Source organism: Alosa alosa, chromosome 24, assembly GCF_017589495.1.
Source record: "Alosa alosa isolate M-15738 ecotype Scorff River chromosome 24, AALO_Geno_1.1, whole genome shotgun sequence".
Taxonomy (NCBI): Eukaryota; Metazoa; Chordata; class Actinopteri; order Clupeiformes; family Clupeidae; genus Alosa; species Alosa alosa.
Genome location: NC_063212.1, coordinates 7,145,181 through 7,167,895, shown reverse-complemented (window position 1 = coordinate 7,167,895; position 22,715 = coordinate 7,145,181). Strand labels below are relative to the sequence as shown.

General features: G+C 41.0%; 2 protein-coding genes across 2 annotated transcripts; one reads left to right on the top strand and one right to left on the bottom strand.

The window, feature by feature from the left end:
- The first annotated feature begins 1,902 nt into the window (after positions 1-1,902).
- ercc6l2 (excision repair cross-complementation group 6-like 2) lies at positions 1,903-17,866 on the top strand. The gene is made up of 18 exons (XM_048236476.1): positions 1,903-2,529; positions 2,627-2,743; positions 3,043-3,236; positions 3,401-3,562; positions 3,740-3,947; positions 4,155-4,295; positions 4,883-4,999; positions 5,111-5,230; positions 5,538-5,609; positions 5,946-6,091; positions 6,923-7,018; positions 8,821-8,920; positions 9,164-9,316; positions 10,526-10,594; positions 11,029-11,701; positions 12,063-12,217; positions 12,818-13,032; positions 15,775-17,866. Exons 1-18 carry the CDS (start codon positions 2,239-2,241, stop codon positions 16,832-16,834), a joined length of 4,089 nt encoding a protein of 1,362 aa, XP_048092433.1. The 5' UTR covers positions 1,903-2,238; the 3' UTR covers positions 16,835-17,866.
- Positions 17,676-22,159, bottom strand: hsd17b3 (hydroxysteroid (17-beta) dehydrogenase 3). Its single transcript, XM_048236478.1, has 11 exons — positions 21,973-22,159; positions 20,681-20,727; positions 20,461-20,536; positions 20,267-20,374; positions 20,062-20,129; positions 19,901-19,945; positions 19,757-19,791; positions 19,603-19,684; positions 19,406-19,471; positions 18,953-19,102; positions 17,676-18,787 (listed from the first exon to the last, which is right to left on the bottom strand). The coding sequence occupies exons 1-11, from the start codon at positions 22,121-22,123 to the stop codon at positions 18,686-18,688; spliced, it is 930 nt and encodes a 309-aa protein (XP_048092435.1). The 5' UTR covers positions 22,124-22,159; the 3' UTR covers positions 17,676-18,685.
- Positions 22,160-22,715: the final 556 nt, after the last annotated feature.

The following is a 22,715-nucleotide window of genomic DNA, read 5'->3' as shown; positions in this document are numbered from 1 at the left end:
TCTAACAAGATTGTACAGTTTAAGCTGCTTTAAACTAAAGTCAGAAAACGTGCAAGGTCATTTCAGCTGCACAGCAGAAACTATAATACACATCGGTTGATGAAATAAACATACGAACACAAAATATCCACTCATGCAATATGCCCTCCCATAGCTATTGGGGTTGCTATAGCACAGCCAGTCTACAGTCACTGTATTTATGTTAACCAGCCACAAATCAGAGAGGCATAGAAGTTAAAATAATAATTTTATGGAAAGGGGAATTGTATTCGTGGCACTCCCAATGAGGCTAAAACTATCCGTTCTGCCATGGTACACTGCAATGCAAAAATGGAACTTTCTGTTTGCTTTCTCAAAGCAGAGAATTTATATGGCAGCTGCAACAGATGTTCTCAAGGAGGAGACCAAAGTCTCATGTCAAGGAGTTCACATTCAGTGCAACATCTCACACACGCTTTGCGCTCCCAATGAACCAAAAGGTTACTTCATGGCCTTATTTAACAAGTATGTCTGATGACTATTTATAACTTCATCTCGCACACTCTGTGGAGATGGTCTGTCTAAACAATAGTGATGGTATGAACCAATTCTGGTGGAAGAGGTTAGGCTACTCCTCTACATACCACTTGGCTGACCTCCTGCAGGGAATTGCTAATATTGAGGGGAAAGCTTGAATAAATAATGGGTAGAATATATATTAAGAACAGGTGTTTCCACACAGCTTTACCTCCCGATTAATTTAATGAGATATCATGCCTATGTTAGGAAATGTGTTAAATGTTTCACAGGCTCATCATTTATCATTTGACTGCTTGTATGGGATCAGCATTTGCATTTTTCGGAGTGGTTATAGCTCTTGTGAAATAAAGGTAAAATAAGGACATTGGTGTCTTCACAAGTTTGAGTTTAAAAAATAAAACAATACATGGGTTACTCATTTAGCATGTGAGCATGCTTAGTTTGCTTAGCCTATCCTCCATAAAGATGTTTCCTGTTGGTGTTTACCACAACAAAACATGTCTGCTGTGCTGTTAAATATTGCTGTTAAAGAAACACATGCAAAGAAAGATACAGACTAACCAAGCACATAATAATTGATTGACTCACTGGATTCATTGGTTTGACAAGAGAAGTTGGGTAGATGTAGGCTAGGATAAGATGGTAGGCTAGGCCAGTGTTTCTCAAAGTGTGGTCCGGGGACCACTGGTGGTCCGCAAGCTATCCCAAGTGGTCCGTGAGCAGACGTGATAAAATATAATATAGATGAGTTGTTTGCAATATTGAACCAACTTGTATGTAAATCCAAACAGTTCTGCAATACTTTCTATGCAAGATATGCCAGTTTAAATCATATGAATCCTCTGACACAATAAGCAAAGTGCAGAGACAATAATCAAGGTGGTTCAGTGAGTAGGCCTATTGTGTAGGCTAATATACTATTGAAGTAGGTCTAATCTTTTTTTTTTTTTTTTTTTTTTTTTTAAGCTAGGTGGTCCGTGCATTTCTTTTTTATTGGTTAAGTGGTCCTTTGTCTGAAAAAGTTTGAGAAACACTGGGCTAGGCTATAGCCTAAACAATAGCCAGAGTTGTGTTGAAACAGAAAATGTAAAGCAAAAATAAGCTATCTGTTTCAAATAATCCACTGCTACACAATAGGATATTTTGATCGTATGGCTGGCAATAATATTGAATTACCTTGTGGTGAATTTGTTGAGAGATAAAATGTGGTTGTCTTGTGAATGACAGTGACACAGAGAAGCTGCTCATGGCATTAAAAAGCAATGAGGGATCGTGAACAATTTGCTAGTATTGTGCACTCCAATACTACAGATGGCAGTATACACTTTTAAACTTTGTAACAGTTTCACAGAAGAAGAATACACCGGAAAGAAAAGTATTTACATTGTAGATGTTTCTGTTTCTGACCGGCCACATTTCCAACCTTATCTGAAACTGTAACGTAGATAGAAAATTCTCTATCTCGTGTCGGCTACCACCTGGTTGGCCAGCCGAGACATTGAAATCAGATGGATAATCTGGGCAACGAAAAGCCAGCTAGTTGGCTTATTTGTCTTCTTCCAGCTAACTTTAACTTAAATTAAGTCTGACGCACTCACAAATGAGACTATGATAGGCTACCACATTTTCAATATAGCCTAAGTTACACAGTAGGCTTAAATAACTCGTGCACGGTGAAACTAGCTCTTTTTCTGAAGACACTATTTACCTTTTGGAACGATGTCAGTGAAGTTGTTGGACGAGCGAAATGACGACGAGAAGCAAAAGGTGGGGGAAACATCTGGGAGCACAGCTAACGCACTCATGGGAGAAAAGCCTTTTTTCCATCTAAGTCTAGCCTTTGGAGAATCGGTCCCATTCGCACTGTCGAAGTATGTGAAAATCCCATACACAATAAACAGGTACCTACGGGACTATCAACGAGAAGGCGCGAAGTTTATATTTGACAACTATGTCAAGCCGAGAGGATGCATTCTTGGTGATGACATGGGTCTTGGAAAAACCATACAAGTAAGAATGTCGGCACTAATTGCACACTTGTACGACTTTATATACTGTGCTACTCAAGAGTTGTAGAGAATTTATTTCGCCATTTTCCCATGTTTAGGTAATCAGTTTCTTGGCTGCAGTGCTGCACAAAACAGGAACACGGGCAGATGCTGAGAAGAATATTCCACATTTCCTACTGTCCCAGAAAACGGCAGCGCAAAACAAAGTGAAGAAGGTAGGCTACCTATCAGTGAAATTCTAACCAGCAATTAGGACCTACTGTCACTTGTCCCTAGAGGAGCTTGCACACTGCTCCAACAAACTCCAACATTCTAAAGTTGGCAGCTGTCTTTAGATTAGAATGTTCATAAAACCAACTGCCAGTCCATACTGCGGTGTCTCAATCCAACAAACGCCAACAAACACAGACGGACGGCACACACTGACCCAACTGTTGGAGTTTGCTGGCGCAGTGTGCAAGCTCCTTAAGCCTTAGGTGTGATTCAACATGCCTTTTTATTGATTGCATTGCAGGTATTTCTTATTATTGCCCCACTCTCTCTTCTCTATAACTGGAAAGAGGAGCTTGACACATGGGGTTACTTTAGAGTGGCTGTTGTGCACGGTGTTGAGAAGGAGGATGAATTGGCTCGTGTAAAGAAAGGACGATGTGAGATCGCTCTCACCACTTACGAGACTTTTCGACTCAACCTAGATGCGTTCAACAGGTGAGAGCTTAGGCCTATGTCCCACTCCAGATGGGTGGCATCAAAATTATTTAAAACAATTTAGGGTTGATAACCTATTGTGCCTCATTGTTCAGATAATTCTGAGATTGTACCACAGCTGTACTCAAAGTAGTGTAATTTTTTAAATACTGTTTTGCCCTCAGCATTAACTGGGCTGCTGTCATCGTGGATGAGGCTCACAAAATAAAGAATTATAAGTCTCAGATAACCAAGGCTATGAAGAAGATGAGATGTAAAGTGCGAATAGGATTGACTGGAACCATATTGCAGAACAACCTGGAAGAACTCTACTGTGTCATGGACTGGTGGGTCATGTTCATTGCTCGGTGTGTCCCCTCATGCTCGAAGACAAGTTCCTGATGTATCCAAACTTACTTGTCCTCAGAGAATCAACATGATAAAAACATACATGTATGTTATTGAATAGAATGTCTGATGTTTCTCACAGTATTTCTGCCTCTTTGTTATTGCTCATTTACCAGGGCTATTCCGTGGTGCCTTGGTAATTTCCGTCAGTTCAAGAGTAAGTTTGCTGAAGCTATTGAGCATGGGCAGAAGCACAGCGTCACTAAGCGCACTCTAGCCGTGGGTCGCCAGGCTGTACAAGCCTTGGGCCAGAGGCTCGCTGGGAAGTTTCTGAGGAGAACCAAGGCTTTGATCAGCAGCCAGCTACCAGCTAAAGATGACAGGGTGAGTTTGTTCATTCTGATTAGTTTCTATTCCTCATAATTTTTTATTTTTTTTTGCATTAATTCATGGATCCATCTACTCAGATTCAGAGTAGGACAGGACACTAATGTATTTTTCTTAGAGAGAGTTTTCCTCCCACATATGATCTATACTCCTGTGATAATATAGGTGCTTGCAACCCAATGCTATCTTGATTGCCTCCACCAGGTGGTGTACTGTTCTCTGACCGAGTTCCAGCAGGCGGTTTACATTGCTGTGCTGGAATCAGAGGACGTGATTCTGCTAATGAGGAGTGGACAGTCCTGTACCTGCGGCAGCAAACAGCCCCGGAAGAAATGCTGCTACAAGGTTGGCTTTTTAGACTTTTCTGAGATTTCAGCCTCACTGTATTGCTATTGCCATTGTACTGCTGCATACACTGCATTAGAAAAAAAACAGTCGTTGTTATGGTTGTGGACTTCAGTTGTTAAAGCATGTAATAAGTTATATAAATGTGTGGTCCAGAATTGACAAGGTATGTATTTATAAACAGTCCGCCAATTGCTTCAGTTGCTGAAAGTGTTGTCATTTTCAAGTGTTTTTTGGTTCTAAATAACTTCATAGATAATTTAGAGTCTAAAACAGTTCTAAAAAGTCCCTGCATTATAAGAGCCAGATGTGAATTTGTAGTAAATGAATAATCACAGCAAGTTTAGTTTTATCCCTGCTGTCCCAGTTCACAATTGCATAAATCTAAGAGGCACAGTTGCTTCTGCTACTCTCAACTATTCTGAATAGTGAAAAAAAGGCATCTTTAAACACATTAATTGCTCCTTGGTAATCATCTCAGCTTTATTTTTCTCCTAGATGGTCTTAAAGTGAAGTGAAAGTAAAGTTAAAGTGGTTGATTATGTGAAAGATAACATGTCTTCTGTGTTTTTTGCACTTTTCTTCAGACAAATTCGAAAGGGGTACCTGTCAGAAATCTATACTTCAGTTATCTGGCCATTCTCAGGAAAGTCGCCAACCATGTTGCCTTACTTCAGTCTAAAGAGGGCACAAGCAAGAAACAGGTAAGCTTCACAAAGCAAAAATGAGGTGTCACAATAACAAAGTACGACCAAGGTTGGAACAGGCTTTAAACATATACTTACTGTCCTTATGTTATTTTGTGTTTGTCATAGGAGGAAAGCATCAACGCTATTTGTGAAAAAGTCTTCCAGAAGTTTCCAGAGTTTGTGGAGCGCTGCAAACAGGAGTCCTTTGAAGCTATGTCAGACCCCATGTACAGTGGAAAGATGAGGGTTTGTCTCACTCTCTCTCACACACACACAACAGATGGAGGCTAAAGGCCCTTTCATACCAAGTCTGGAATTTAGGACAAAATATTCACATGAAATCACGTTGGTAATTAAGTAAAAGTGTTCTGATTAGTTTTTAAACACCAAGGATGAAATATGTTGGGATGAAAAATAAATTCAAACCTGAACAAAGGTCATCCTCAGTGTGTAAAGATAGATAAGAACACAAGCATTTAATTACCTGCATGATTTAGTGTAAATATTACTTCCGAAAAGTTTGCATCATAAAGGTTCATATTATTTCTTTCAGGTCCTACAGAAGTTACTGAGACACTTTCTTCAGAAAAAGGACAAAGTGTTACTGTTCTCTCTTTCAACCAAGGTAGGTTCATAAAAGAACCTGAAGGCCTCTAAAACATGTCATTAGACTATGAGCTCGAAATTCCTCTTCATAATGAGGTACGGTATTTATGTACCAGCATCCTCCCCGAACTGAAGAAATGAAATAAAATTGTCAGTTTTTTATCACATTACAGACCACAGATATATGGTGACATGATACACTTGTAAATACAATATTGCTGAGACAGGCTAGGCAGTTCATTTTCACCTTTAAAATGTAAAAAGCTTACTGCTTCAACAGGATTTTTAGTGTGCAAAAACTTAATTTAAACTGTCATCGGCGTAAACTCATCTGCTCAGCTTGAATTCCCTGTAGTTGTTGGATGTGCTGGAGAGCTACTGCATGGCCGAGGGGTTGGAGTACCACAGGCTGGACGGAACCACGAAGGCAAAAGACAGGATGAAGATCGTGAAGGAGTTCAACGGCTCGAAGAACGTCAACCTCTGCCTGGTGTCCACCATGTGAGTCACAGTAGTGCTGTTGTCACAGTAGTGCTGTTGTCACAGTAGTGCTGTTGTCACAGTAGTGCTGTTGTCACAGTAGTGCTGTTGTCACAGTGCCCTTTATCTGCCTCTAGTGGAGGGCAAATCCATAGATAGTTTTGAAACTATATTACCCTCAGATGATAGTACATAAGAGACAAGTTGACATTTTGTGCATTAGAATCAGAATCAGTTTTTATTGGCCCAGTATACTTACATATACAAGGAATTTGACGGTAGGTGTTAAACTCTCTGTACATTCAACAATAGACATCTAGTAGTAAAACATTCAATAGACAATAGTAATACGTAAGACACATATACGTACAATATAGACAACAATATACATGTAGGCACATATCAACGTATTAACATAATATACAAAATACATTATACAAAAAATAAGCATAGTATCAAGACAAGTACACGTGGAGTGGAGTGGATATAAAGTACAGAAGTAATAGTGCAAATGTATGCATGCAAGATGCATATTGGGATGATAGGTATGTAATGTGAGGGATAAGTGGGTGAACCCCCAAATTGCAGTTCAGTACAGTGATAACCCTTGTGTCTTTGTTTAATTGCAGGGATCCGTAGATGCCTGCCAGAGAGGAGGAGGTTAAAGAGGGGTGTGCAGGGGTGTGTGGGGTCTTTGATGATATTCTCTGCCCACTTCCTGGTCCTACCAATGTTATATATTATAACTATATTAAGTATACTGTATACATTGTCTCATATCAAGGGATTTATCTGAATTTATTTCTGTTGTGCACATTGCTGAAAGAGTTTGCTGCTTTTCTGCATCCATAGGGCTGGTGGTCTTGGTCTCAACTTTGTGGGTGCAAACATAGTCATCCTTTTCGATCCAACGTGGAACCCTGCCAATGATCTTCAGGCTATTGACAGGTAAAGCAGTTAAGTTGATAGTTATTACGCCATATGTGTTTATCCATTCAACACAAATCCATCAAAACAGTGAGATATAGCATATGCCCGCAACCGTTTATTGGAACAGAAGTGCAAGGGGCCCTTGTCTCTCTCTCACTAACACAACCACCGACATGATATTTGCTGTTCAACAGCTGCAAGAGATCACGAGAACAGCGACAACCACTCTATATGGCTTTTGTAGACCTCACGAAGGCTTTCGACTATATTGACAGAGACTCGCTGTTCGTAGTGCTCCAGAAAGCTGGCTGTCCCCCTACTCTGCTATCACTGATCCAATCCTTCCATGATGGAATGCGTGGTAGAGTACAGTTTGATGGCGACCTTTCTGAGAGTTTCCCGATCAAGAGAGGAGTAAAGCTAGGGTGCATACTGCCTCCTACACTTCGGCATATACTTTTCATATATATTCCAGAAAGCCTACAAAAATACACATAACACCACAGGAGTCTCAGTACTATCCCGAGATGATGGGAACTTTCTCAACTTGGCCCACTTCAAGGCGAAAACAGCAGTTTGTTTTCCCAGAACTACTCTATGCTAACGATGCTGCTCTCCGTTCATCTCCGGAACAGCTCCAGACTCTACTTGACATTTTTGCTGAATTATATGACCTGTTCGGGCTTACCATCAGCCTGAAGAAAACTGTCACCATGTCACAGGCCGCTGACTCTCACACATTCGCAATAAATGATATCCACATTAGACCTGGAAATTTCAACTCGTTTATGAAAAGCAGCCTTCTATTTTGGTCGTCTAACCAAACCAGTCTGGAGGAACAAACATCTATCTGTGCGAACTAAAGTTAGAGTGTACGAAGCATGTACTGAGTATACTCCTATATGGATCTGAAACCTGGCCTATATATAAGTGCTTTCCCCAAGAAAGCAGTTTGTTAGAAAAGACCTGGGAGGACAAGAGTAATGAAGAATTTTCCACAAATCAGAAGAACAAGAAACCTGCAGTTTGTTATTGAAAAGACCTGGGAGGACAAGATGACGAATGAAGAATTATTCACTATCACAAATCAGAAGAACTAGAAGAACTATTCACTATCACAAATTCTGAACCCCTCTCTTCAAGGCTGAAATTCAATCATCTGAGATGGGCAGGCCATGTCAACAGAATGCCATGATCTCGCATTCCCCACTCAGTATTTCATGGAGTTTTGGAGGAGGGAACTCGTCGCACGGGTAGACCTAAACTGCGTTTCAAGGTCGTGTTTTTTTTTAAGTATATTTTTTTGGGCTTTTATGTCTTTAAAGCAACAGGATAGTGGAGAATGACAGGAAGCCACTGGGAGAGTCGGGGTGGGATCCAGAAAGGACCACGGGCGGAATCGAACCCAGGTCGCCAGCGTACGGTGCAGGTGCCCCAGCCAGTTGCGCCACGGCCAGGCCCTCAAGGTCGTGTTATCTCACTTTGACATAAAACCTGAGAGCTGGACAACTCTCTCACACAATTGTGACCAATGGAGAACAAGCCTCTACCATGGTAGAGCATATGACCAAGATAGGAACCTACAGAAACTGAGGGAGAGACGTCTTCGCTCAGCTAACAACAATTAATATATGAATAGTGCCATGCATTATCATGACAGAAGCATGCCAATCAATAAAATCTTTCTCTCGCTTTCTCTTTCTCTCTCTGTCTCTCTCTCTTTCTTTCTCTCTCTCTCTCTCTTTCTTTCTTTCTTTCTTTCTTTCTTTCTTTCTTTCTTTTCTCTCTCTCTCTCTCTTTGTGTGTATGTGTGTGCGCAGGGTGTATCGTATTGGCCAGTGCAGGGATGTGACTGTGTTCAGACTCATCTCACTGGGAACTGTGGAGGAGGTCATATACCTGCGCCAGGTGTATAAACAGGTATTGTGTATCTGTAATCAGGAGGTCACTAGCGGGGAGTATGAAGTAAAGTGTCTCACTCTGACAGCACTTTTTCTTGTTCAGATTATGATTGTTTGTAATTTTACTGTTTCCACAAAGCCTTCAGACTTTGGTTTATTTTTTCTAATTTTGCAGCTATCTGTACTCCACTCCAGCCGGCTGTGCATTGTCAGACTTTTCCTCATCTGTCCATCATTTTCCTCCTTGTTTGCGTTCCTACAGCAACTGCAGTCCTCTGTGGTGGGCAAGGAGAACTCCCGGCGGTACTTTGAGGCCGTACAGGGAACCGACGGCCAATCAGGGGAGCTGTTCGGGCTGCGGAACCTGTTCCGCCTGCAATTAGATGGAACGTGCCTCACGCAACGTATTCTAGAGGTATGCTGCCACCTTCTGGTTGACAGCCGTTATTACAAAGGATCATAAATCAAGTCAGAGACACACAGTGGGGCACTATATCATTTCAACAATGTGGTGACCGTTTGTTACTCTTTTCATTTGAATAGTTTCAGTTTGCTGCATTGTGATTCTTTTTATTAGCATACTAGATCAATTATATTTAATTCCATTCCACTTAGAGGAATGACAGTTTATATTCCTTCACTTAACTATAGTGAACTGATGTAAGAGGCACATTCACATTGCCTCACAGTTTGGTAGTGATTTAAACTGTCATTCTAATTTATTTGTGGAATCAAAGATGTCACTGTGTATCTCCACCCCTCATTTGAGGCTTCATTTTAACGGGGTAATGACATCCAGACATCATCAAACGCCATGAAAACGGCATCCAGATGCTACTCCAATCTCCATCTAATGATGTTTCCAATGTGCGTAACTTGCACTCCAGGCTAGACTAGCTGCAGATGAGCACTGTAAATAAACCTAGTGGAAAGGGCCCATCTATTTCGGCTTAACCCTTCCAGTCAGGTGTGCTAAAGCTAGCAGTTTTAACCCCCTGCCTTCTGATAGCACTGTGGTATTTTCAAAAGGATTTTCTCAATGCACACAAGATAAAATTCCTTCAGACTGATGATAAGATTGTAGACCAAACATGCTGGCAACACACTCAAGGGCCCTCTTTTGTAGACTCAATAAAAATGCCTGAATGTAATATTTAAAAAGAGGAAGAGGTAGGTACTCCCTGATTATGGATAGTCATATCGCCACGAGAGGAGTAGGCCTTGGTGTGGCCTTGGATGTGAGAATTGTTCTTGCCTACTATAGAAGTGGTTTGGGTTGCACTAAATAAATACTGCATAAATATGTGCTGTATCAATAAAAGACTTACTTACTTATGGCCTCCTTACACCAAACAACTTTGACAAGATTTGGGAAAGATTCTTGAAAGATTGGAGTCTTTTGAGTAAAGCTTGAATGGGGGGCATTAGTTAAAAGACTACAATCTTTCAAGAATCTTTCCCAAATCTTGTCAAAGTTGTTTGGTGTAAGGTGGCCATTACTTACTATATGTGCACTTTGATGTTGTGGGTAGTATGGTTTTTACATTGATGCATTATGCATTCACATCTAGATTCATTAAATGGTGTGTGTGTGTGTGTGTGTGTGTGTGTGTGTGTGTGTGTGTGTGAAGGCCGTGTGGAGGCTGGCGTGATGACTGCAAAAACTCAGGCTGCTGAAGAGCGGCCGTCTGCTGTGAGTATCCCCTCCTCTGGAGGCTGAGACACCTGCACCCCCCTCACTGCATCCTTCTCTCAGCTCCTGTACCTCATCTGAATTATACACAAGAGCATCTGCTAACTAATTTTCATTATTAAAAAGTGAAAACTAACATCCTAACTTGATATTCCCTCCTCAGACATGTTGATAGGCTTGAGAGTTATGATTAGGAAATGGGGTTAGATCAAAGATTTCTGCCAAGATTGTTTTTGAGGCCACTGACTGACAGGACATTTTTTTTAATATGTTGAGTATGCTCATCTCAAATCAATGTGGTCAGCATGTGCATGAGCCCAAGCTGTAATTAATTACCTCAGTGCCATGTAGTGCCCGTTGAGTTGCTACTCTTGTAAACTGCATGTGCTTGAGTGTGCTGTGCCACTGATATGAGGTAGTCCTCTATGTCACAGGGCCAGACGGATCTAGGAGCAAGAGGTTCCACGGAGCAGCAGCAGACAGCTGGACGATCCAACGGTAACCAGGCCGCGGTGGACGTGCTGGACTTCAGTAGCAACAGTGAGGAAGAGGGGGAGGCGAGCACCTCCCGGGCGGGCGCCCCCTCAACCGCTGCCACCACAGATGGGGCGCAGGGCTCGGCGGTCACAGGCCACGGCTGCCTGAAGGAGAGCTTCACCGAGCTGTTTCTGCAGGGCCTGCATGGCCATGCGGCTGCCAAAGAGACAGGCACCGGGAGTGGTGACGAGGGCTCCGGTGGTGCAGGGACCTCCAAGAGTCCAGCAGAGGGGACAGTGGACTCTCAGGGCTGGTCTCCGCTGAACCTCTCTGATATGGAGACGGAGGACGCTGGAGAGAAGCAGAGCTCTGAAAGCCCAGACGCCGGGGCGTCCAAATCCCCAGCGCGCAAGAAACTCGAGGAGGAGACGACGAGAGCGAGGGCTCTCGAGACGGGCGTCGTCTCGGAGACGGACGAGGATGACCAGCCAGTGGACTCCAGCACAGAGGAGTCGGAAGACTTGCTCGCTCCACGGCCCTCTCCTACTTTCACCACACTGAAGACCAGCACAGGCAGAGCAGGACAGGGCAGAGAAGCATCACATGTGGGGACCATTGATGCACTCTTAGGTAAAGAACCAAGTGTAAATAAAAAGTATCAAAGTGATGATGATTAAGTGATTAATTGCCGAATAATCGAAATTGATCGCCAACTATTTTGGTATCAATTAATTTGTTTTAATGAATTTTTGAGTAATTTTTTTTAAGGTCAAAAAATCATTATTGTGGTTTCTAAAAGTAATTTTTTTTCTTTTCTTTTTTACTTAACTGCTTTGACAGTAAAGTGAATACCTTTAGCATGTGGACTAAACAAGGCATTTGAAGACATCGGTCTTAGGACTGATCAACATTTTATAAACAAAACAATTAATCGGTTAAGAAAATGATGATTACGATGGTCCATGTTACCTGCTCTTCGTCCCTCCACCAGGTGGGCTGAATGAGGTGAGCTACACCCACTCCAACCAGAAGGTGGTGGGCTCCAGCCGGGCGGAGAACTACATCAGCAAGGCTGCGGTCAGAGACGTGTTTGAGCGACAGCAGTACTCTCAGCTGCCCGCTCACGTGCTGTTGGAATCCCAAGAGGTAAAAGGCTGACCCACAAAAAGCCCCAATGCTTCACTGAGTGAGAAGACATTATGCCCAAGATGCTTAACAAACATTTGAGTGACTTAGTTAAAAAATTAAACAAGAATGTATTTGAGCAAACATTTGCCCAAAGCAGTATAGGTTATGTGTGTGGTGACCCAGCTAGTCACTGGTTCCCCACAGAGAAGACACCTTAAGCAGCACAGAATGCTAATTTTGCTGTCCCCACTCATGGCCCACACTCTTGGATAAGGACAATATGGCCCCCAAGAGATGATTGGTACCATGGACAGCTCTTCTGGCACATAGGTGTAGCCACAACCTGCATCAGGAAGACAAGTGTCGGAAGAGGAAGTGAATTGAGGTGTCTGGGACAGAGGGGAACCTGTATACAGGCTGCTCTGCCCGGAAGGAAGGGTTCACTTTGCACACACTTTTGCATCTATAAGGATTAGACTTGTAAAGGATTAGACTGTGTACCCAAGCTCAAGCTGCCACTTATAAATATATGCTGTTTGCATATGCGCCAGTGACCTGTCAAAAGCTTTTTGCAGTCACTGATGTGTGCTCACTTGTTCATCCGTGTGTGTCTAACAGACTCAGCCTGGACCTGCCCCTATATCAAATGCGTCACACTCTGACCGTGTGGTGGAAAAACCGAAGCAGACGTCTACAAAACCGAAGCAGACGTCTACCGTCAGAGTCCCTGAGGTGCCTCGTGTGAGTCACGCTGTCAAACACACCCTGAAAACCAGGCGTTATCTCCGCAACATCACCGTCATCGTCGGGGAAACGCCTAACTCCATCCGCAGGTGAGGATCCTAATGTTCAAAGGCAGTGATTCAACCATCCCTGTAGAGCCATTTAACTTATTTCAAATCTCAGTTTAAAGGAATATTTCATCATAATTTCTGATGACGAGTGTAAACTTTCATTGGGGACCAAAATGACGTTAATCGGAGTAGTTTTGTGTAAGACCGGAATATGCATTTGCAAAGAAACAGCATATAACATAGCCTTGGGGGCAAGCTTCCTATGTCAAAGTAAATCTCTACTTTAAGCCACTGACTAGTGTCAAAATATCATTACATTTATGTGCTACTGTGGAGAGGGTCCCTACAGACATGCCAAAGTAAATTTAGCCTTGTAAGTGTACAGCAAGTACCGGTTTATTAAAAAAAGGGACTGTTTGTCCTGTTGTGGTCCCTAGGTGGTTCTTGGAACAGCTTGGTATGAGTCATTAGGTTGCAGAATTATATTTGAGAAATGAATCATGGAGAAACATTAAGATCACTACAAATTGTAAACAATGGGGGAACAGTTTATTAAAATTCAATGCTGAACCATCTTGATGTTTTAAATGTGAGCATACTTTTTATTACCACATGTTGCTCAGAGCTCAAGTCGGTTCTGGTGATGCAAGGCTACTTTTACACTCAATAAGAGCAGATGTCTTCAACTCATCCAGAGTCGAGTCCACTTTATCTAGGAGACTGTCGAGCACAGCTTTCACATAGTCACATCGCCCTCTGTTCATTTCTCTGAGAGTCTTCCAACTCTTTGTCCAAGAATGCATCAAGGTCATGAAGAACATTTAGGACGTCTTCTGGGATCTCCATGGGCAGAGTTAGTCCTTCTGCCCTCTCCCTAGCCCTCTTGTCCAGGCCAGTTCTGCCGTCCTCAACCTGCTTCAGCTACTTTATTAAGAGCTTTTGGAGTTCCTTTTTGGTCTTTTTGTTTTTATTTTCATTCATGTCTTGTCCATGTTCATCAACATTAACCCCCAAAGCCTCCAGCTCTCTCTTTAGTTCCTGCAGTCTGTATTTTTTCACACACTCTATCTGGCTCTATCTGAGCTGTGCCCATCCTGCCATGCTGCTAGGCAGCAGGCTAAGAACCAGCAGAACCACATTAAAATCAGATCACCAGAAATCAAAATCCGAAAATCAATTTATCAACAAATCTGAAACCAGCCAACTTCTACACAAACTCAAGAAAGAGTGAACAAAAGTTCCAGTTTACCCTGTGCTATGTGTGTCTATGACATTCTGATGTTGCCTAGCCACCTTTGTGATCCTAAACAGAATGGTATGGTATGTAAATATGGAACCTTTGTGAAAGGTGGTAAATAATAACAAAAAAGTTATTATGTAAGGGATAATGTATAGAACGCCGGTCATTATGGGGAAAATAAGTCCCGACAGGGCGAACCGGCCCCCCACGCACCAGCGGAGGGGTCTTGTTTCGCCCTGAAGGGACTTATTTTCCCATAATGACCGGGCGCTCTATACATTATCACGCTTTATTATATCTGGCTACTTGCCAAAACGAAAAATAAACTCCATGATATGTCTCTTTACACTTATTTGTTACCGTTTCTGGTAGTGGCTTTTGCTGAGAAAAAATAGTTTGCAACACACGCTGAACTTGAATCAAACATTCTTTAGAACACAGCTGATCAACCGTCTGCTTTTACTTTTGAATGAAATTCCAAGCGCAAACTCCGTTGCCATTGACAGCGGTCATTCTTGTTTTCAGAGGTCCTTTCCCAAGAAATAATGACCGCTAGAACTTTCGGAAATCCCATTCAAGTCAATGGAGCATTCTACTTGCATTGTGAAGAGCCGTATAATAATTTCAGTTACACGCTCAGCTTAAATTTAGATATTTGACAATAATAAATGACTCAACTGTCCAAAATATATATATGTTGTGCTGATATTTGGCCACACACACCTACACCAAGATGAGCTGAAAAAGTTATACTCATAATATTAGTTCTGGGTTGGCAGGTCTGTTATTCCTTTAAAGGAAAAAGGAGAGTTCAATTGGGTCTTGGAGGACTCTTTTGCATGTCTTGTAGTTATTATCAACATTGGTATCAACAAGTATTTTCATATTGGCCCATATGTCAGCAGTATCACATTAGTTAGGGTCGCTGTTCCCCAAAGCTACTTGTCCCAATTACATACAAGGATAAAGAATAATAATAATTCTGTCAGTGAGAGAGCATTATATGATTATGAGCATGTAAGAGTTTTTGAATGACTGTTAACTGTGAGCAAAGCGTGTTGTTCCCGGGAATGTTAATATGTTGTTGTCTTCCCATTCCCATGCGGAACAGTAATCTTGACTGCTCTGTTCTTTCCACCGAGTCAAACAATTTGGAGGCATTTTTCGTAATAATGTGCTAAAGAGAAGTGTACTTAATGCACCTTGAGACAGGAAGCGTCTGGTCTGGTCAAGGCCGACTTTAGCCCCAGGCTTCACCACAACTACACTGCTATTTATACAGATGCAATTATGCAGGCAGCCCATAAGTCTCACTTCTCATTTAGCCTAAAAGGGGCTTACAAAGCCTGTGTAGTGTGTTAGAATCATTTGGCATTGTGGGAACAAATTGAAATGAGAGAGAGAGGAGGAAGAGGAAAAAAAAAAGAGAGTTGTCAAAACTTACTTGAGTGTATTGTTTTTGTTATGTTGTTCTTATAACATATAAGGTGTATATAAGGTCATTTTCTTATGTGTAAATCTGTTTGTATTGCATCCCTAAGGAGCCACTTCAGGCTGATGGCAGAGTTCTTCGGGGCTGCTTCAGTGGAGGCCTTTGCTGATCAGCTCTTGAAGAGTACTTCCGAGCAGAGACAGAGGATGCTGAGAGAGTACTACAGTCAGCAGAACCCTGACCTGACAGACATCATCAAACAGACCTTCCCTGAGCCGCCGCCGCCTGCAGCTATGAAACCAACGGCAGCTCCCTCTCCCTCCTCCTCCTCCTCCTCCTCAACTTCCTTCACAACCTCCGCAATAGAAAACAAGCCTGCCTTGAAGTTAACACATACTAAACATGCTCCCAAACGACGTGTGCCTTCGGCATCCGAGGGCACCAGAGAAAATAGCAGAGCGAAACAGAGCAGGACTCTCTATGCCGAAAGCCCCTCCAGGAGGTCTGATGAGACTGAGGTGCCGGTATCAGGAGACTGTAAAACCAGAGCAAGGACCTTGCAAGATCCACAGGGGGCACCAAGTGAAAGACCTCCACACAGATCTGAGCCTAAGAGGAGCAATACTGAAACCTACATAGAGAGGAACCGTGAGGATCATCAAGTTATTCCAAGACTCTCTAGAGATGATCCTAGTAAGAACCCGCACCCCAACAAGTCCCCCATTACAGAACCCAATAGGAGCAACGCTGAAACCTACACAGAGAAGAATCGGGAGGTTCCCCAAGTTCCTCCAGGCCCTTCTAGCGATGATCTGAGTAAGAACCCGCACTCCAGCAAGTCCTTCATTACAGATCTGTTGGGGGACACGTCCATATTGGACGGCCTCTTCAAATCCAAACGCAAAGCCGGAAATTCTCAGCATTCTCAGCGTTCATCTACCTCAAACCCTGGCGGTCCCCATGTGGAGAAGAAGGCCAAAGCAAGGACCAAAGACCTCTGGGATCTCCTGAATGAGGGCAATGAGGAGAGTATCAACCAGCTGACAGACCTCACCCAGATAGAGAAGATCTGCTCTGCCAGTCCCAGCCCAGGGAAGTCAGACAGCCAAAGCAGTGAATCCTCTCTTTGGAGGAAAAATGAGAAATTCCTTTGGAAAAAGACTAGTTGATTATACGATGAAGAATGTAATATTCACATTTTAGAGGTCTTATGTTTTCTTATGTTTCCTCATTGGAAACTGGTTTTACTTGAATTTATAAATGTTTTACATTTTTTATTTATGATATGTTTTACTTGAAAATATGCTGTTCTGTTTTAGTTTGTGGATTTCTTGTGTTACATTGTGTTTTAAAATGGTATACTGTAGCTATAGGCCACTAATTTAGTTGTAGATTCAGTTGATATGCAAACTAGTTACAACTGCCATTTATCATCCCATTCCCAAACAGATCTTGTGAAACTATCCAAAAATAGACACCTGACTTCCTCAGACACTTGGCAACGATTATTCTTGGTAGAATTATATTACAAGCATGTATATAATGGATTTTCCCTGCTTTCCGTCCTTGTTCATTTGCTGTTTATTCATTTTCTTGTTATCAATTGTTCATAAACTCCCATGTTTAAATACCCACAGCAGAAGTGATGTTTTGTGAAATATTTTTGTGATTATTTATCCATCCATTTAGCTGTGACAACAGAATGCACTATTTTCTTCATTTTTGTACATGCCAGGTTCATTGAAATCACAATAAGCGGCACAGCTTAAACATCTGCTATCCCTGGGAACTGCATATCTCAGCCTTGTGAGGCTCTCTGGTCAAACTGACCTTTTCTTGGATATTTGTTGAGTCATGTGCGAGTTATCCAAGTTTCCTCATGTTGTTTTTCCTTCAAGGTCTAACAGCAGCTGTTGCAGTTTTTTCTGTGATGTGGCATGTTCTTCCATACGGTGAAACATGCAGGTGAATGTGATATGCAGTGCAATTATGGGATGTACATACCAGCTGTATTTTCGATAAGCATTTTATGTTACTTAACAAAAGCAAACATATTAAACATAAAAAACACACCAAAAACCTAAGTCAGTAGGCCATGACATAAAAGGAAACAGAAAAAATATATTTACTTTGTATATCACATTGCATTTTCTGCTTTTTTTGCATTTTGTTGTCTTTGTACTTGTACTCTAGCCTAGAAATCAAGATGCGCCCTAAAGTACTTGTACTCTGCACAATGACAATAAAGTTGAATTTAATCTAATCTAATCTAAAAAACAAACCTGTAGTTTCTAACTTGAGAGTCTTGTTATACAGTGATAAATAAGTAGTTGCCATTGATCTTTTTGTTTGAAGATCAGGGTGTGTGCCAAATGCAAGGGAACTCACATATTGTATATACAGCTCTGGAAAAAATGAAGATACCACTGCAAATTTCTCTGTCATCCTACGGTTGCTGAGTGACATTCGAATAAGTTGATGGTCATATTCAAATTTGCAGTGGTCTCTTAATTTTGAATAGGCTCTATGCAGAACTCCATTATGGATTTGCTTGTACTGGCATACTGTATATCAACTTCCTGTTTACATTAAACATGGGCAAATATGCCTTTTTTTTTATTGTCATTGTCTTCAGGACTTCATCTCATGGTAATGTAGACCGACTTTGTAAAAAAAGTTGTGCCACTCCTTCCAGCAAACGGGAAAAGGGTTTAAAATGTTTTTAACCTTAATCAAGCAACTGATGTCATTGAACTGGTTTGTAAACTTTAGCTATGTTGTTCAACTAGCAGTAGCCTACTATTAAAACTGACAGGCCAGTAATCTGTAATCTGTTAATTTTTTCCAGAGCTGTATGTAATGTGAGGTTGAATAGAGTGTAAGTACAGCTATAGTATATATGGTTTGGATGGGTGATATCAAAAAGTACATAGGTAATATAAATGCTTCGCAGTGATATGTACAAACATCTGGAGCTGAAAAATGGAGGACTAAACCTCAAACATTTCTCATCTAAATTACTATGTTGTTATCCCAGTTCTTCCTTTAACAAACTCAATCAGCTGTTCTTGCATCTTCTCTGTTTGGAAATACTGAATAGGCACTGTCTGTATAATCCAGCCCTGTAGGGAAAGAGTTTGGGGGGGGGAGGAGGAGGGGGAGATAGTGAGAGAGCTCCAACAGATTAGCCTAGAGGCACAGGTGATCTCGTAGTAATGACTTGCTTGCACATAATTACAAATAATTAGTTGCAGCACTTGGCTCAGAACTAAAAGCAAATAGGCTACCATTATTGTATGAGCGATGCTCCCAAATGTCTTGTCTCCTGCTTTCAAGTAGGCGAGTGATGTCTTCACAAAGTCCTCTGGTGTGTAGGTGATTAGATCTGGTTTTTGGTAGCCAGTCATATTAGTGGATATCCCAAAAGGACACACTGTCTGAAAAATAGCAAGAAATCAAATAGTAACAAAATTTCTTCACCATGGTTTTTTTCCTATACTAATATAATAATGCATAATGGTTTTTCCTGCTAATATAATAATGCACCATGGTTTTTCCTACTAATATAATAATGCATAATGCAGTCTGGTTATTTGAAATGTAAAAGTATGTACAGCAAAGTAAGAATATCTCATTTTCACTCTTCATTTTCAGTCAATACTAAAATGTTTAAATATAGGCTATAATTAAATATTTCTCAAGCATACTGTTTAGGTTTTTTAAACAATGTTCCCTGTTACCTGTATAATGATTCCTTTTGCTTTGTACTCAGCTTGAAGGCCTTGTGAGAATGTCTCAACACATGCCTGAGAAGTGGTAAGAATTTTCTTATTTTAGTCCATCATTTTGTATCTTTAGTTGTGTGATCATATTTAGATACACTCTGTATGGACTGGTAAGGTGCATGTTAGTTAGTCTGTTTATACAAATTACTAACTTTTGATGCTGTGTAGAGCGTATATGTGGGAAAGGGGATGGCAGCCATTCCAGAAGACACATTCAGAATGACACCTTTCCCCCTACAAAAATGAGCATTGGTTAGCTATCACATCAGTTAATTATTAAAACCACAAGTTTATCATGACTTCTACCTTTCCTCCATCCCAGGAAGTACAATTCTGCACATCTGTTTTAAAAAGAAGAGGAAAACAATGTAATTTCAGGTATGGCCTTGGAATTTTCAACCCTCATGCATTTTGGACAAAGTATATTTCCCGAAAAAAGTATGTGTCTACCTGCATCATCGATTTTGTATTGCAGTTTACCACGTCATTGAGTGTCTGGGGAAGAAACACAAATACTTGTGTTTTCATTGTCATGGTCAGTAGAAACACTACAGGTGCAGGTTTCTGTGACGGCAAACTCTAGATTTGAAAGTGCTGAGATGCTATCCTACCTGCTCCAGAGTGGTCATATCGAGGAACTTGCAGGGGAGGGGTGAGGGCAGCATGCCAACATTGTTAACTGTTATTTCAAAATGCACATCAGATATGTGTGTTCTGTTCACAGACGATATAACATTTATTTTATTTCATATTTTTTTTATAGAGAAATGCATTTCTTTTGAAAGGTCATTCAGTACTGAAGACACAGTTACATACCTAAAACTCCGATATTCAGGTCTTCTAGGCTTTTCTCAATGGACTCACACACATGGTCTTTGGTAAAATCGACCGCCAAAACTTTAACACGTTTGCCAGTAGCCTTTCCTGGCATTTAAATACAAAACACTCTGTAAAACCCCATACTGAACATCAAATTCTCTAATCAGATTAAAACGATGTCCTCTGCTTACCTATTTCTTTTGCAGCATTATTTAGTTTTTCAATACTTCGGCTAACAATAACCACATTCATTCCCCGCTGGGCTAGCTGCATGAATGGAATATAAATAGAGGTCCTCAACATGATGGCTCTAAGACTCTTCATAAATACACCCCCACAGACCACTCTCTCTTACAAATAAACAAGTACACACTATTCTGTATGACTCCACAAGCATGGGGGGAATTTTACCTCAAGGGCATATGCTTTGCCGATTCCATCAGACCCTCCAGTGATCACTGAAAAAGAAGATAATGTCCCGTTTGTATAAGTTATGGAACACAATTTCAATATCTTACATGGGGTTTATATAAAAGGAGGTAACCACAAGGCATGCTTTTGACTAGATGATCTGTTCCTTGAGATGTCAATGCGACATGGACTTGCATAATCATATGTGCAATCAGTGTCTAATTTCCGAAGGTACTGAAGGTGTTGACCTATCTGACATATTTGATGTCAACCATGGTGGGAAATGGCTGGGTGGACCCTCTTTAGTTTCCTCCATTAATTAACTTTAACACAATGCTCTAGCACATACAGAGCCAGTGGTTTGGTTGAAAGAAAACACGGGAGCCAACTGTACACAAACTGAATTTCTTTATGAAATGCTGCTGTTAAAAGTGTTATGTTGATGCCGTGCTGGTTTGTTTTCTATTTGCATCCCTATAAAAAACAATTCCAGTCTTCTAATTATAATAATTCATGTAATCCAGAAGCCACTAAAATGGTGACCTGGTGTTATTTTGGATTATGACCAAGTCGGTTAGTTTGTCCATGTTGTCAATTATTTTAACAGTAGCATCATATTCAAACAGTCCGATAAGTGTTTGATGGAAAACACAGATGTAAAAAAAAAAGCAGGCAGAAAAATGTCCCCCTGGGGTAAATAAACTTTTTTTTAAAAAGTTTTTTATTGGACTTCCTTTTGCACTGAAGATGTTGAAATGATATAACCTACTTGTAAAAATGCAACTCACAATATAAGCAACAAAAATGTAATTAATTTAGCCTTATGAAATCACAAAAACAACAGTAAAGCAGTGCTACCTTGAAGGAAATATTGAAAATTTTTTTTTTTTTTTTTTTTACTTTTATCCGATATTAAGCACTTTTATCTGCCACTAAACAAGAGTCTGATGTGCATTTTTCTATTAGACCCCAATATAAAACAAACTGGTGGGTGTGTACATAGCCATAATAATAATATAATATATAAAGGTATACCCTTATGTGCGAGGTGTATGGAATGAGGTACGTTTTCCTTTCATCCATCAGAGAAGAATGTTATTCCTTTTGCATGCATGGTATGGTGACCTACTTGAATATGATATTCGCTGGGTGAGATCTCTGTTCTAAAGATTATTCAGAGTACATTGTTTTTAAGTGACCTTTTGTTTATTAAACAAAGCACCGGAGATTTTTCTCTTTTTTAAAAGGGAGATGTTATCGGACATATTATATAAGGTAAACATCAGACTCACCAGCCCACTCTCCCATGGAAGTGAAAAAATCTCCAGGCAAAGTGTACCAGAATTTTGGAAATAGAACTTTCAGCAGTCTCACGGTTTTGAGAATATAGTAGAAGGCAACGCCTGCCCCAAGCACAGTGAAGACCAACTCAGAAGAGTCCATGATGAAAGTTTGCCTTTAGCATGGAATGAGAGCTGCAATGCTTGTTAATCCTGTTTTACTGTGGCTGCTGAGCCGGTATCTGATCTGAACAGTCCTCCAAGTGAGCGACAGGCCACAGGGCCAATCAGAGAAATCCTCCTGAAAAAAAAAACAAAGCAATCTTGTGGGCAGTTTTATGTCATGCTCATTTCCTGGGGAGGAGAGAAAGATGGGTTTCTTGAAGGGGGGTGTACACGAGATAGCCTGAGAGTGAATAGTTGGAAGGAATGGTGTTTTGACTCAATCTGAACACTGTGGGATATGTAGGTAAATAGGGGACTTAAATTCTTTCCCATGTGCAGCAGTAGAATTCATGACTGGGTGAGTTTCACAAAGATGACAACATATTTAAGATGTATGCCATTATTCCCGTAAAGACAAGTTCATACATGCTTGCTTGTCATGCAAGATCAGAGTTGTATAAAGTATCCAAAACCCACACACTGTATAAGTACAGACATTTGATAAGTATAAGTATATACACTCTTTTGATCCCGTGAGGGAAATTTGGTCTCTGCATTTATCCCAATCCGTGAATTAGTGAAACACACAC